The following is a 12640-nucleotide window of genomic DNA, read 5'->3' as shown; positions in this document are numbered from 1 at the left end:
TCATGTGTTCAGGTCTCAGCTTCTGAATGTTTCAATTCACTGCAATATAGCAGAGTTCTTGCTGTATCTCTGCCGTGCGTCTCCGGGTTACATTTCTGCCATAATGTAATGATTTTCGTCAGTTTCGTGTGATGAATTTGTCGCATCTTCTTTAATCTCAACTCAATTTTCCAAAAGTTGTCGGAAGTGATTAGGACTAAAAAAAATGGCAAAAGTTGTAAATAGTTTGATGAATCGCGGCCAAAGTTCATGAGAAAGTTTCTAAACTTTTTATTAAATAAAAATTAAAGGGTTTTTACAGACTGAACTGTATCTACGTACTGGAGGTCCCAGCGCTGCTCCAGGGGTCCTGATGGGGCTGACTGATTTGTCTGTTCTGTGCAGGGGATTGTTGCAGGCAATCACTGGACGCCATCCATCACTCCTGTGGCTGGTGATTGGCTGCAGCGGTTACGTGCACATGGTCGGGTGGTCATCATTGCAAATAAGCCTACAAAACCGGCAGGAACAATGAAGCAGCGACGTGGAATTTTATATTTTAGGTTCCGGCTTCCCCCGCTGACTCCCCCTGCACGTGCTGCGTTTTGCAGGCAGGTCATTATTTGCTGCGTTTTCAGTCGCGGCTGCGTGTTACGCCGTCATTTGTCTTCTGCAAGTAATGAACCTGTTTGTAGCAGTTTGTTCGGGAGTCAGAATTTTCCCAGATGCCTAGAAACCGTATTTACTCTCCGGATGAATTTGCGCCATCTTCTGCGCGGTACCAGATATTGCTCCATCTCACCAAACACCGGGATCTGCGCCGGGAAAACGCTCTACAGAGAAGTTACTCAGTAATCGTCTGCTGTTCCCGATCATCGCTCCTCTGTGACCCCCGCAGCATCGCAGCGACAGGAAAGCCCAACATTGTCAGGATAGAAAGTGTCGGGATGTGCGGGCTAGGATTAGATACACACAGGATCAGATACACGGCTCAGCAGACAGTGTCACACAGGATAGGATCAGATACACGGCTCAGCAGACAGTATCACACAGGAGAGGATTAGATACTCAGCTCAGCAGACAGTATCACACAGGATAGGATTAGATACACAGATCAGCAGACAGTATCACACAGGATAGGATTAGATACACAGATCAGCACACAGTATCACACAGGAGAGGATTAGATACACGGCTCAGCAGACAGTATCACACAGGAGAGGATTAGATACACGGCTCAACAGACTGTATCACACAGGATAGGATTAGATACACAGCTCAGTAGACAGTATCACCCAGGATGGGATTAGATACACAGCACAGCTCAGCAGATAGTATCACACAGGATAGGATTAGATACACGGCTCAGCAGACAGTATCACACAGGAGAGGATTAGATACTCAGCTCAGCAGACAGTATCACCCAGGATAGGATTAGATACACAGATCAGCACACAGTATCACACAGGAGAGGATTAGATACACGGCTCAGCAGACAGTATCACACAGGATAGGATTAGATACACAGCTCAGTAGACAGTATCACCCAGGATGGGATTAGATACACAGCACAGCTCAGCAGATAGTATCACACAGGATAGGATTAGATGCATGGCTCAGCAGACCGGCCAGGTGGGGGACATAGATCGCACTTTTAGCTTCTGTCTGGGGCCATATGGGAATGTTACATTATGTGGCGGGAAAATCTCCCAGGGTATATTATATGCTGAGCGCATGTCCACAGTGTCGCAGTCTCACAGTCTCGCAGTCTCACAGTCTCGCAGTCTTGCAGTGTGACAGTGTCACAGTGTTGTAGTGTCGCAATCTCGCAGACTCACAGTGTCGCAGTGTCGCAGTCTCACAGTGTCGCAGTCTCACAGTCTCGCAGTGTCTCAGTCTCGCAGTCTCACAGTGTCGCAGTCTCACAGTCTCGCAGTGTCTCAGTCTCGCAGTGTCTCAGTCTCGCAGTGTCGCAGTCTCGAAGTGTCGCAGTCTCGCAGTGTCGCAATCTCGCAGTGTCTCAGTCTCGCAGTGTCTCAGTGTCTCAGTCTCGCAGTCTCACAGTGTCTCAGTCTCGCAGTGTCGCAATCTCGCAGTGTCGCAGTCTCGCAGTCTCACAATGTCTCAGTCTCGCAGTGTCGCAGTCTCGCAGTGTCGCAGTCTCACAGTGTCGCAGTCTCGCAGTCTTGCAGTGTCGCAGTGTCTCAGTGTCGCAGTCTCGCAGTGTCTCAGTCTCGCAGTGTCGCAGTCTCGCAGTGTCGCAATCTCACAGTCTCACAGTGTCGCAGTCTCACAGTGTCGCAGTCTCACAGTCTCGCAGTCTCACAGTCTCGCAGTCTCACAGTCTCGCAGTCTTGCAATGTGACAGTGTCACAGTGTTGTAGTGTCGCAGTCTCACAGTGTCGCAGTCTCACAGTCTTGCAGTGTCGCAGTCTTGCAGTGTCTCAGTCTCGCAGTGTCTCAGTCTCGCAGTGTCTCAGTCTCGCAGTGTCTCAGTCTCGCAGTGTCGCAGTCTCACAGTCTTGCATTGTCGCAGTCTCACAGTGTCGCAGTCTCACAGTGTCTTGCAGTGTCGCAGTCTCGCAGTGTCGCAATCTCGCAGTGTCGCAATCTCACAGTGTCGCAGTCTCACAGTGTCGCAGTCTCACAGTGTCGCAGTCTCACAGTCTTGCAGTGTCGCAGTCTCGCAGTGTCTCAGTCTCGCAGTGTGACAGTGTCACAGTGTTGTAGTGTCGCAATCTCGCAGACTCACAGTGTCGCAATCTCGCAGTGTCGCAGTCTCACAGTGTCGCAGTCTCAGTCTTGCAGTGTCGCAGTCTCGCAGTGTCTCAGTCTCGCAGTGTTTCAGTCTCGGAGTGTCGCAGTCTCGCAATCTTGCAGTGTCTCAGTCTCGCAGTGTCTCAGTCTCGCAGTGTCACAGTCTCGCAGTCTCGCAGTGTCGCAGTCTCACAGTGTCGCAGTCTTGCAGTGTCGCAGTCTCGCAGTGTCGCAGTCTCGCAGTGTCGCAATCTCGCAGTGTCTCAGTCTCGCAGTGTCTCAGTCTCGCAGTATCTCAGTCTCGCAGTGTTGCAGTCTCGCAGTGTCGCAGTCTCGCAGTGTCGCAGTCTCGCAGTGTCGCAGTCTCACAGTGTTGCAGTCTCACAGTGTCGCAGTCTCACAGTGTCGCAGTCTCACAGTCTCGCAGTCTTGCAGTGTGACAGTGTCACAGTGTTGTAGTGTCGCAATCTCGCAGTGTCGCAGTCTCACAGTGTCGCAGTCTCACAGTGTCGCAGTCTCACAGTGTCGCAGTCTCACAGTCTTGCAGTCTCACAGTGTCGCAATCTCGCAGTGTCTCAGTCTCGCAGTGTTTCAGTCTCGCAGTGTCTCAGTCTCGCAGTGTCGCAGTCTCGCAATGTCGCAGTCTCGCAATCTTGCAGTGTCTCAGTCTCGCAGTGTCTCAGTCTCGCAGTGTCGCAGTCTCGCAGTGTCGCAGTCTCACAGTGTCGCAGTCTCACAGTCTTGCAGTGTCGCAGTCTCGCAGTGTCGCAATCTCGCAGTGTCTCAGTCTCGCAGTGTCTCAGTCTCGCAGTGTCTCAGTCTCGCAGTGTTGCAGTCTCGCAGTGTCGCAGTGTCTCAGTCTCGCAGTGTCGCAGTCTCACAGTGTCGCAGTCTCACAGTGTCACAGTGTCGCAGTCTCGCAGTCTTGCAGTGTGACAGTGTCACAGTGTTGTAGTGTCGCAATCTCGCAGTGTCGCAGTCTCACAGTGTCGCAGTCTCACAGTGTCGCAGTGTCTCAGTGTCTCAGTCTCGCAGTGTCTCAGTCTCGCAGTGTCGCAATCTCGCAGTGTCTCAGTCTCGCAGTGTCTCAGTCTCGCAGTGTCTCAGTCTCGCAGTGTCTCAGTCTCGCAGTGTCTCAGTCTCGCAGTGTCGCAGTGTCGCAATCTCGCAGTGTCTCAGTCTCGCAGTGTCTCAGTCTCGCAGTGTCTCAGTCTCGCAGTGTCTCAGTCTCGCAGTGTCGCAGTCTCGCAGTGTCGCAATCTCGCAGTGTCTCATTCTCGCAGTGTCTCAGTCTCGCAGTGTCTCAGTCTCGCAGTGTCGCAGTCTCGCAGTGTCGCAGTCTCACAGTGTCGCAGTCTCACAGTCTCGCAGTGTCGCAGTCTCGCAGTGTCTCAGTCTCGCAGTGTCTCAGTCTCGCAGTGTCGCAGTCTCGCAGTGTCGCAGTCTCACAGTGTCGCAGTCTCACAGTCTTGCAGTGTCGCAGTCTCGCAGTGTCTCAGTCTCGCAGTGTCTCAGTCTCGCAGTGTCGCAAGAGACTTTGTGCTGATAAATGAGGGGTCTTGGCTCACAGACGGCAATGTATAAAATCCTGTATTCTAGCCTTTACGAGCGCACACCTGGCTGACTGCACTGCTTTATTGCCTCTACCTGCGCACACCTGGTGGACCACGCTTTTTCTTTGCTGCTACCTATACACACCTTGCTGAGCACACTCTCCATTACCTTGACCTCCGAACACCTGGCAGGTTACACTCCTCCATTACCTCTATCTGCATACACCTGAGTAATCATGTTGCTCGGTTGCATCTACCTGTGTGCACCCCTGGCTGACCGAGCTCCTCCATTGCCTCTACCTGCGCACACCTGGTAGACCGCAGTCCTTCATTTCCTCTACCTGTGCACACCTGGCTGACAACACTACTTCATTGCCTCTACCTGCACACACCTGAATAATCACATTGCTCCATTGCCTTTACCTGAGCAGACCAGTTGACTGCTCTCCTCTATGGCCTCTACCTGTACACGCCTGGCTAACCACTCTCATCTGTTGCATCTACCTGTGTGCACACCTGGCTGACTGCTGTCTTCCATAGCCTCTGCCTGTGTACAACTGGCTGACTGCACCCTTCCATTGCCTCTACTTTTCTACCTGAGCACACCTGGCCAACTGCTCCCTCCATTGCCACTACATGTATGCACCTGGTTGGCAGCAATCCTCAATTACCTCTACCTGCACACACTTGGTTGACTGCACCCCTCCATTGCCACTACCAGTGCACACCTAGCTGGCAATAATCCTCCATTGCTGCTACCTGAGCACACCTGACTGACCACTCCCCTCCATTGCTGCTACCTGAGCACAGCTGGCTGACCGCTCCCCTATGATGCCGCTACCTGCGCACACCAGACTGACTTATCCCCTGCATTGCCTCTACCTGTGCACTCCTGGCTGACTGCACTCCTCCATTGCTGCCATCTGCGCACACCTGGCTGACCACTCCCCTACATTGCCTCTACCTGTGCACACTTGGCTGACCGCACTTCTCCATTGCCGCCACCTGTGCACACCTGGCTGACTGCTAACCGACATTGCCTCTACCTGTGCACACCTGGATGACCGCTAACCTACATTGCAGCTAGCTGCGCACACCTGACTGACCGCTAACCTACATTGCCGCTACCTGTGCACACCTGACTGACCGCTAACCTAGATTGACGCTACCTGAACACACCTGACTGACCGCTAACCTACATTGCCAGTACCTGCGCACACCTGGCTGACCGCACTCCTCCATTGCCGCCACCTGTGCACACCTGACTGACTGCTAACCTACATTGCCACTACCTGCGCACACCTGGCTGACCGCACTCCTCCATTGCCGGAACTTGTGCACACCTGACTGACTGCTAACTGACATTGCCTCTGCCTGTGCACACCTGGATGACCGCTAACCTACATTGCAGCTAGCTGCGCACACCTGACTGACCGCTAACCTACATTGCCACTACCTGCGCACACCTGACTTACCGCTAACCCACATTGCCGCTACCTGCGCACACCTGGATGACCGGTCCCCTACATTGCCACTACCTGCGCACACCTGGATGACCGGTCCCCTGCATTGCCGCTACCTGCGCACACCTGGATGACCGCTAACCTACATTGCCACTACCTGCGCACACCTGGATGACCACACTCCGTTTCCGCTTACTGTTTGCTGATTATAACTGAGCGCTTCTCCACTGTCAGCAGCTATAAAAAGTCCATTCTCTGCACGGATGTTTATGCATTTTGCTTCCAACGCCCCCATAAAGAAGGGAGAATTTGGTGATTTTTTTATGGCTCTGAACTCATCCCTGACCATAAAGTGAGCGGTTGCTATAATTTTCTAGGAAAGTCATTTGTGACCAGGGGAAAACTCATAAACTCAATGAAGAGAAACTGATTTTCATTCCCAGCATCTATGACCAAGAGCGACGATCACTGATCATTACATGTATAATGGCTGGAAAATTATGGATTATTTACTGCAAAGATCTATAGATTACAAAGAGGGGGCGTAATGGGTGATCATGGGGTCATCCGTGATATTACACACATATGTATCTATACAATACACACAGGCCATACAAATATATGGAGGTAGATCTGATCTAAAACAGGATATTTCTCCATTAAGTCACTGTGCAATGCACAAATAAAGCTGTGCCAAAAATGTTGTGCCACATAGTGCATACCTAATACTGCAATTCAATGTCCTGTACAGAAGGTATACTAGTACATAATACTACCATGCTCAATACAGGAACTCAATATCTAGTGCAAAAAGAATATTAACAAAGTGTGTAACACTGCCATATAATGGCTAATGTCTATAAGTAATAGCACCACATAGTACATACCTAATACTGCAATACAATGTCCTGTACAGAAGTTATACTGGTGCATAATACAACAATGCTCAATGCAGGAACTCAATATCTAGTCCAAAAAGAATAGTAACAAAGTGCCATATAATAGACAATGTCCATAAATAATAGCACCATATGGTGCATGCTTAATAATGCAATACAATGTCCTGTACAGAAGTTATACTGGTGCATAATACTACAATGCTTACTACAGGTATGCAATATCCAGTGCAAAAAGAATAGTAACAAAGTGCATAACACTGCCATATAATGGTTAATGTCCATAAGTAATAGCACCATATAGCGCATGCTTAATACTGCAATACAATGTCCTGTACAGAAGTTATACTAGTGCATAATACTACAATGCTTAATACAGGTATTCAATATCCAGTGCAAAAAGAATAGTAACAAAGTGCCATATAATAGCCAATGTCCATAAATAATAGCACCATATAGTGCATGCTTAATGCTGCTATACAGTATGTAGGGCATTAGTGGTATAAAATGCAGAATGCTCCTATATAGTGACTAATATTCAGTGCAAGAAGTATAGTTGCACAAAAACGCATAATACTGCCATATAGTGGACAATATTCAGTGCATGTATAATATGTCATCCGCACAAACCTAACACTTAATGATTGCTCTCTGGACCCTTTAAGAGATATTTAGTAACAATGTAACAGTTTCCCATACAGACAATGTATCCATACATATTAGAGGTGGGCGAATAGTAACAATGCTTACCGAATACCGAGGACTACTCCAGTATTCGGCACGGCAAGATAAATGCTCGGGTTCCCCTTAATGCATTAGGTTCGTTGCTCGTGACGATACCGGAATAGAACTTTGGGATTTGTTACAAATAATCTGAACACAAATAGTTACTATTCCCCCATTTCTAGTAGATATCATTCTTCGAGCATCTTCCACCGTTGCATGTTGGCTTCTTATCCTTTGTCTCCTTCCTTTCAGCGCCTCCATTGGAAACCTCCACTGCCGTCATCTCCTACGTGCCCCATGGGGAGGATGTTCTCAGACCCTCGGCTAAGGACTCGTCATAGTCGCTGAGCGTGCGAGGGATGGAGTTGGAGGTGTCTCAGAATGGGTCAGATCATAGAGACCAGGAGAAGCTCATCATCCTGCTGTCCAGCCCCCTCTCGGCCTTCATCATCCTCTCCAACCTTTTCATCATCATTGGAATCGTCTTCAACAAGAAGTTGCACAATACGGCCAATTACTTCTTCCTCAGCCTGCTGTTTGCCGACTTCTTCACCGGCGTTCTCCTGCCTTGTATCCCTCGGATGAAGTTTAACAAGGACCTGGGATATTACGGATGTTTTCTTGCCTACATATCTCCCAATTTCTTCTTCCTCTCGTTTTTGGCCAACTTGTTGATGGTGCACTATGAGAAGTACTTGTGCATCATTTATCCTTTGCATTACCGGGATATTTGGGTGCACCGCTGTGCCCCGCTCTCCCTGTTCTTGGTGTGGACGTTGCCCCTGGTGTTCTCCTGCCTCCCGCTAGTGGGCTGGAATAATTGGAAAAGCAACTACACTTGTTCCTATAAACAGGTGTTCCCAAATTCCTATATATACCTGGAGACGTATGGGGTGGTCATCCCGGCCATCTTGGCCATGAGCTTCATCACCATCAAGCTCCTTTCAGTGGCCAGAAGGCAACTCAAGGAGATCAAGAAGCTTCACCGGTCGGTGCAGCGGGAGGTGGTGACGGAGATGGAGCGCCAGATGGACCTGCGATACGCCAAATGTATCGCCATCTTCTCCTTGACGTTCCTCATTTGTTGGGTTCCTTACATCGCTCTTCTCCAGGTTTCGGTGCTGGTTATAGAGAACTATGAAATCAGTTTATGGATTGTCCTGACGCTCACGTGTATAGGAAGCGGCAGCGCCGCCGTCATCCCCGTTATCCTAGGATTAAGTCACCGGCAATACACTGAACTGTGGAGGAACCTGTGCAAAAAATATTGCCAGTCCTGCTGCAAACCCAAAGGAAGCCCAGCAAGTCAGCACCATGACATGAAGAGCCGGGAGGAGACGCTGGAAGATGAACTAACGGCTGCTAAATGATGGTGACGCCATAATGGCGCGATATGGGACCTGGCGGCTGGGTCACCGTCCGGTGCCAGGAACTGAGGTCCCAGAGGGGGCGCTATTCCCTTACACCCAATATTAAGTTATTATAAGACAACTGCAAATTGTAGGATTTGTAATTCACTGGTTTCTGGACTCCTTCGGTACTGGCACCAATGACCCCAGTGGCTCCTTACCCTGTTCGCCAAGAAAGGGGTTTACTTGGTAAAAATGGATTATTGGTGGGGACTAATCATCTACCAACCAACGTCCTCCAATTAGCGCCATAACCCCTTACACAACCAATGAGATACAATGGTGCGTCCATAGGTGCATCTGTGCCCATCACTGCAGATCAACTCCGTGCAGGTGAACTGAGCTGCAGGTAGAGGTGTAGCGGGATGTTTCTGGGCCCCAATGCAAAATCTGTGAGAGAGCCCCAACCTGCAACATACCATGCATAATGCTGGCGTCTTATATGGCAGAGAGGCCTTTGGGCATCCTCAGGCCCTGGGGTCAGGGGTCAGGGGCTCCCTTCTTTTGGAAACCATTAGGAGTCCCTTCTCCCAGTCAATTCCCCCACCCAAGGTAAATGGCTTAAAAATGTATCAAAAAGTAATTAAAAGTGGAAAATCCCTCAAAGTCATTACTGGAAAAGTCCACATTCAGCACAGAGTCAATCTGCATATTTAAAGGGGCTCTTACTAGGACCAATATATTTAACTTACAACCTCAATATGATCCCCTGATAAAAATAATCTTACTATCTATTACAGTGCTAACAATCAGACCCCCAAAATGCCAAGCTGGGCTGGAGAAAAAGCACTTCCTGCTTCTATGCAGTCACATGATGTATCACATGATGCATGTCACTAGTGCTGATTGGTTGAGAGGAATCACATGATCACTGTTATGACCCAGATCCTCCACGAAACAGGAAGTGCGTTTCTTTTCAGCTCATTTGGTTATTTTATGGGGGCTTTTTAGAGGGAGTGATGTTGCCCAATAATATAACTAAGTTAAGGCATTATACTGACGCCCTTTTTATAATAGGCCAAAATAATAAAAGGATCCCTTTAAGTGGAGTTTGCCTTGTGATGACATAAATAGCAATTATGAGGTTCTTGTACCTGCGGACCCGGCTCATTCGGGATGTGATAATACATATTGCAGGGGAATCAGAACCCGGATTCACAAGGTGATCCTTGAAGAAGACAAAGGCTGAAGCCACCAGAGAGGACGTTCATGTTGACCTTTACCATAAACAATCTGTGGTCCTCCAGTGAGGAGGTCCATGCTGGGGGAGGTGCTATGATTAGGAGTGGAGTCCCTATCAATGTGGGGACCTCATCTCCAGTACCAGACTACTCATTTAAAGGGCCAGCACACCTATAAATGTCCTTTAGTCGTATCATTACATCTAGTGCCGGAATGAGGTCCAGACAATTCCGCTTCTGGAGAATCACTTCCCCGTGCTGCATTGTCTTGTTCAAGGCTTTCTGAGAAGTTTTCCTTCCTTGATCACTGCAGTAGATTGTAGTATAATGTGCCGGGGTTCAGCATCGGATATTCGTGCAGCCGCGTTCTATCATCTGCAAAGAATACGCAGAACTTTCCTGGAAGCCCCTCCCCCTCCATTGTATTGTGTCACTCGGGAAGTTGTGATGTCACAGACTGATACATTCTCAAACTATTGATACATTGTTAACGTCCAATGAAAGATCTGCAACCTGCGGCTCTCCAGCTGTGGTGGAACTACAACTCCCAGCATGGGTTTTACTGCGTCATCAGAGTTGTAGTTTCACAACAATTACAAATCCGTTGGTTTCAGACCAATCTACCAGATACAATTTTGATGTTATTATTTTCCATTTTTTTCTCACTTCCATTAGAACTAAAGCTGAGCAAAAAATATTTGCAGGAGCCCGGTCCAGTGCTCAGACCAGTAGTCGCTGGAGCAGAGCCATTTAACCCCTTCCCACCTGATGGCATCCCCGTCACCTCCTCTGACTTGTAGACGCAGGATGATGTCATCATTGTGGTGTGGCGCACGCATGATGTCACGCAGGGTAGGGGGACGTGCGCAGGGCTCCACCAAAGTGTCCCATAGACCAGGGACGACAAATCTTGTTGCTCAAATTAACTCAAATTAGAACCAATTTGTCTCTAAACCCCTGTTCTGTTACATTATTTACAGTAATTCATTTTCTTTGTGAGATTCTAATTGTTCTAAAAATGTTCTTAGAAGCTGATTGTAGGAAACATCCTGATTTCTAATAAATGATGGGTTAGAGCTTTTATAATGGCTTCTTGTTTTGTTTCTTCAGGTTTTTCTTTTTGATCAGGTTCCTGTCTATGTAAGATAAATAGGATAGATCTGAGATTTAAAGGGAATCTGTCTGCAAAATGCAGACCAGTGGAGATAAGGTGCGGGCGGTGGAGATCGGGGGTGGTGGAGGTGTGGGACGGTGGAGATGAGAGGGTGGCGGAGGTGCGGACAAGGGAGATGGGGGGTGGCGGAGGTGCAGGCGGTGTAGGTGCGAGTGGTGGAGATGGGGGGCTGGCGGAGGTGCAGAGCTGTACAAGTGTGAGGTGGCGGAGAATGGGGATGCTGGAGGTGTGGGGCAGTGGAAATGATGAAGTGGTGGAGGGGTGGGGTGGTAGAGGAGAGGGGGTGGTGGAGGTGTGGGTGGTGGAGGAGTGGGATGGTGGAGATGAGAGGGTGGCGGAGGTGCGGCCAATGGAGAGGGGGGGTGGTCGAGGTGCAGGCAGTGGAGATGTGGGGGTGGCGTAGGTGTTGGGTAGTGGAGGAGTGGGAAGGTGGAGATGGGGGGTTGGCAGAGGTGCGAGCAGTGGAGAGGTGGGGTGGTGGAGGTGCAAAGCTGTAGAAGTGCAAGGCAGTGGAGATGGGGGTGCTGGAGGTGTGGGGTAGTGGAAATGGCAGGTGGAGGAGGTGTGAAGCAGTGGAGTAGCAGGGTGGTGGAGATGAGGGTGTGGTGAAGGTGTGGGGTCGTGGAGAAGCTGAGTGGCGGAAGTGCGGGGCAGAGGAGAAACAGGGTGGTGGATATATGGGGAAGGCAGAGGTGGGGGTAGATGCAGATGGGGGTGGTGAAGGTGTGTGGCTGTGGAAATGGGGGGTGGCGGAGGTGCAGGGTGGTGGAGGTGCGGAGCTGTAGAAGTGTGAGGTGGCGGAGAATGGGGATGCTGGAGGTGTGGGGCAGTGGAAATGGGGGGGTGGTAGAGGAGAGAGGTGGTGGAGAAGATGAGGGGTGGAAGCGCAGGGCAGTGGAGATGGGGGGGTGGCAGAGGTGTGGGGTGGTGGAGACAGGGGGCAGTGACGGTACGGTGTGGAGCGGTGAAGATGAGGGACGGCGGAGGTATGAGACAGCGGAAGTGCAGGAAGGTGAAGGTGTGGTGCAGTTGAGGTGCGGGGCAGTGGAAGCGCGAGGTGGTGGAGATGGATGGGGTGGGGGAGGCACGAGGTGATGGAGGTGTGGGGTGGCAGTGGAGATGGGGTGTGGCGCAAATGCAGGGCGGGTGAATTGTGGGGTGTTGGCGGTGGAGGTGCGGGGTGTTGGCGGTGGAGGTGCGGGGTGTTGGCGGTGGAGGTGCGGGGTGTTGGCGGTGGAGGTGCGGGGTGTTGGCGGTGGAGGTGCGGGGTGTTGGCGGTGGAGGTGCGGGGTGTTGGCGGTGGAGGTGAGGGGTGTTGGCGGTGGAGGTGCAGGGTGTTGGCGGTGGAGGTGCTGGGTGTTGGCGGTGGAGGTGCGGGGTGTTGGCGGTGGAGGTGCTGGGTGTTGGCGGTGGAGGTGCGGGGTGTTGGCGGTGGAGGTGCGGGGTGTTGGCGGTGGAGGTGCGGGGTGTTGGCGGTGGAGGTGCGGGGTGTTGGCGGTGGA

The 12640-nt window shown here is 50.6% G+C and overlaps 1 protein-coding gene across 1 annotated transcript in view; it reads left to right on the top strand.

Annotated features, from left to right (window-relative positions):
- The window catches only part of GPBAR1 (G protein-coupled bile acid receptor 1), a 24790-nt gene extending 13786 nt beyond the window's left edge, over positions 1-11004 (top strand). The window contains exon 2 of the mRNA XM_075318770.1: positions 7627-11004. Within this exon, the coding sequence (XP_075174885.1) occupies positions 7734-8744 (1011 nt within the window). The 5' untranslated portion in view covers positions 7627-7733 and the 3' untranslated portion in view covers positions 8745-11004. The remainder of the gene's footprint in view (positions 1-7626) is intronic.
- Positions 11005-12640: the final 1636 nt, after the last annotated feature.

Source organism: Anomaloglossus baeobatrachus, chromosome 7 (genome assembly GCF_048569485.1).
Source record: "Anomaloglossus baeobatrachus isolate aAnoBae1 chromosome 7, aAnoBae1.hap1, whole genome shotgun sequence".
NCBI classification, from domain to species: domain Eukaryota; kingdom Metazoa; phylum Chordata; class Amphibia; order Anura; family Aromobatidae; genus Anomaloglossus; species Anomaloglossus baeobatrachus.
The sequence above is the reverse complement of the archived record's forward strand: the minus strand, read 5'-3'. Positions and strand labels throughout refer to the sequence as shown.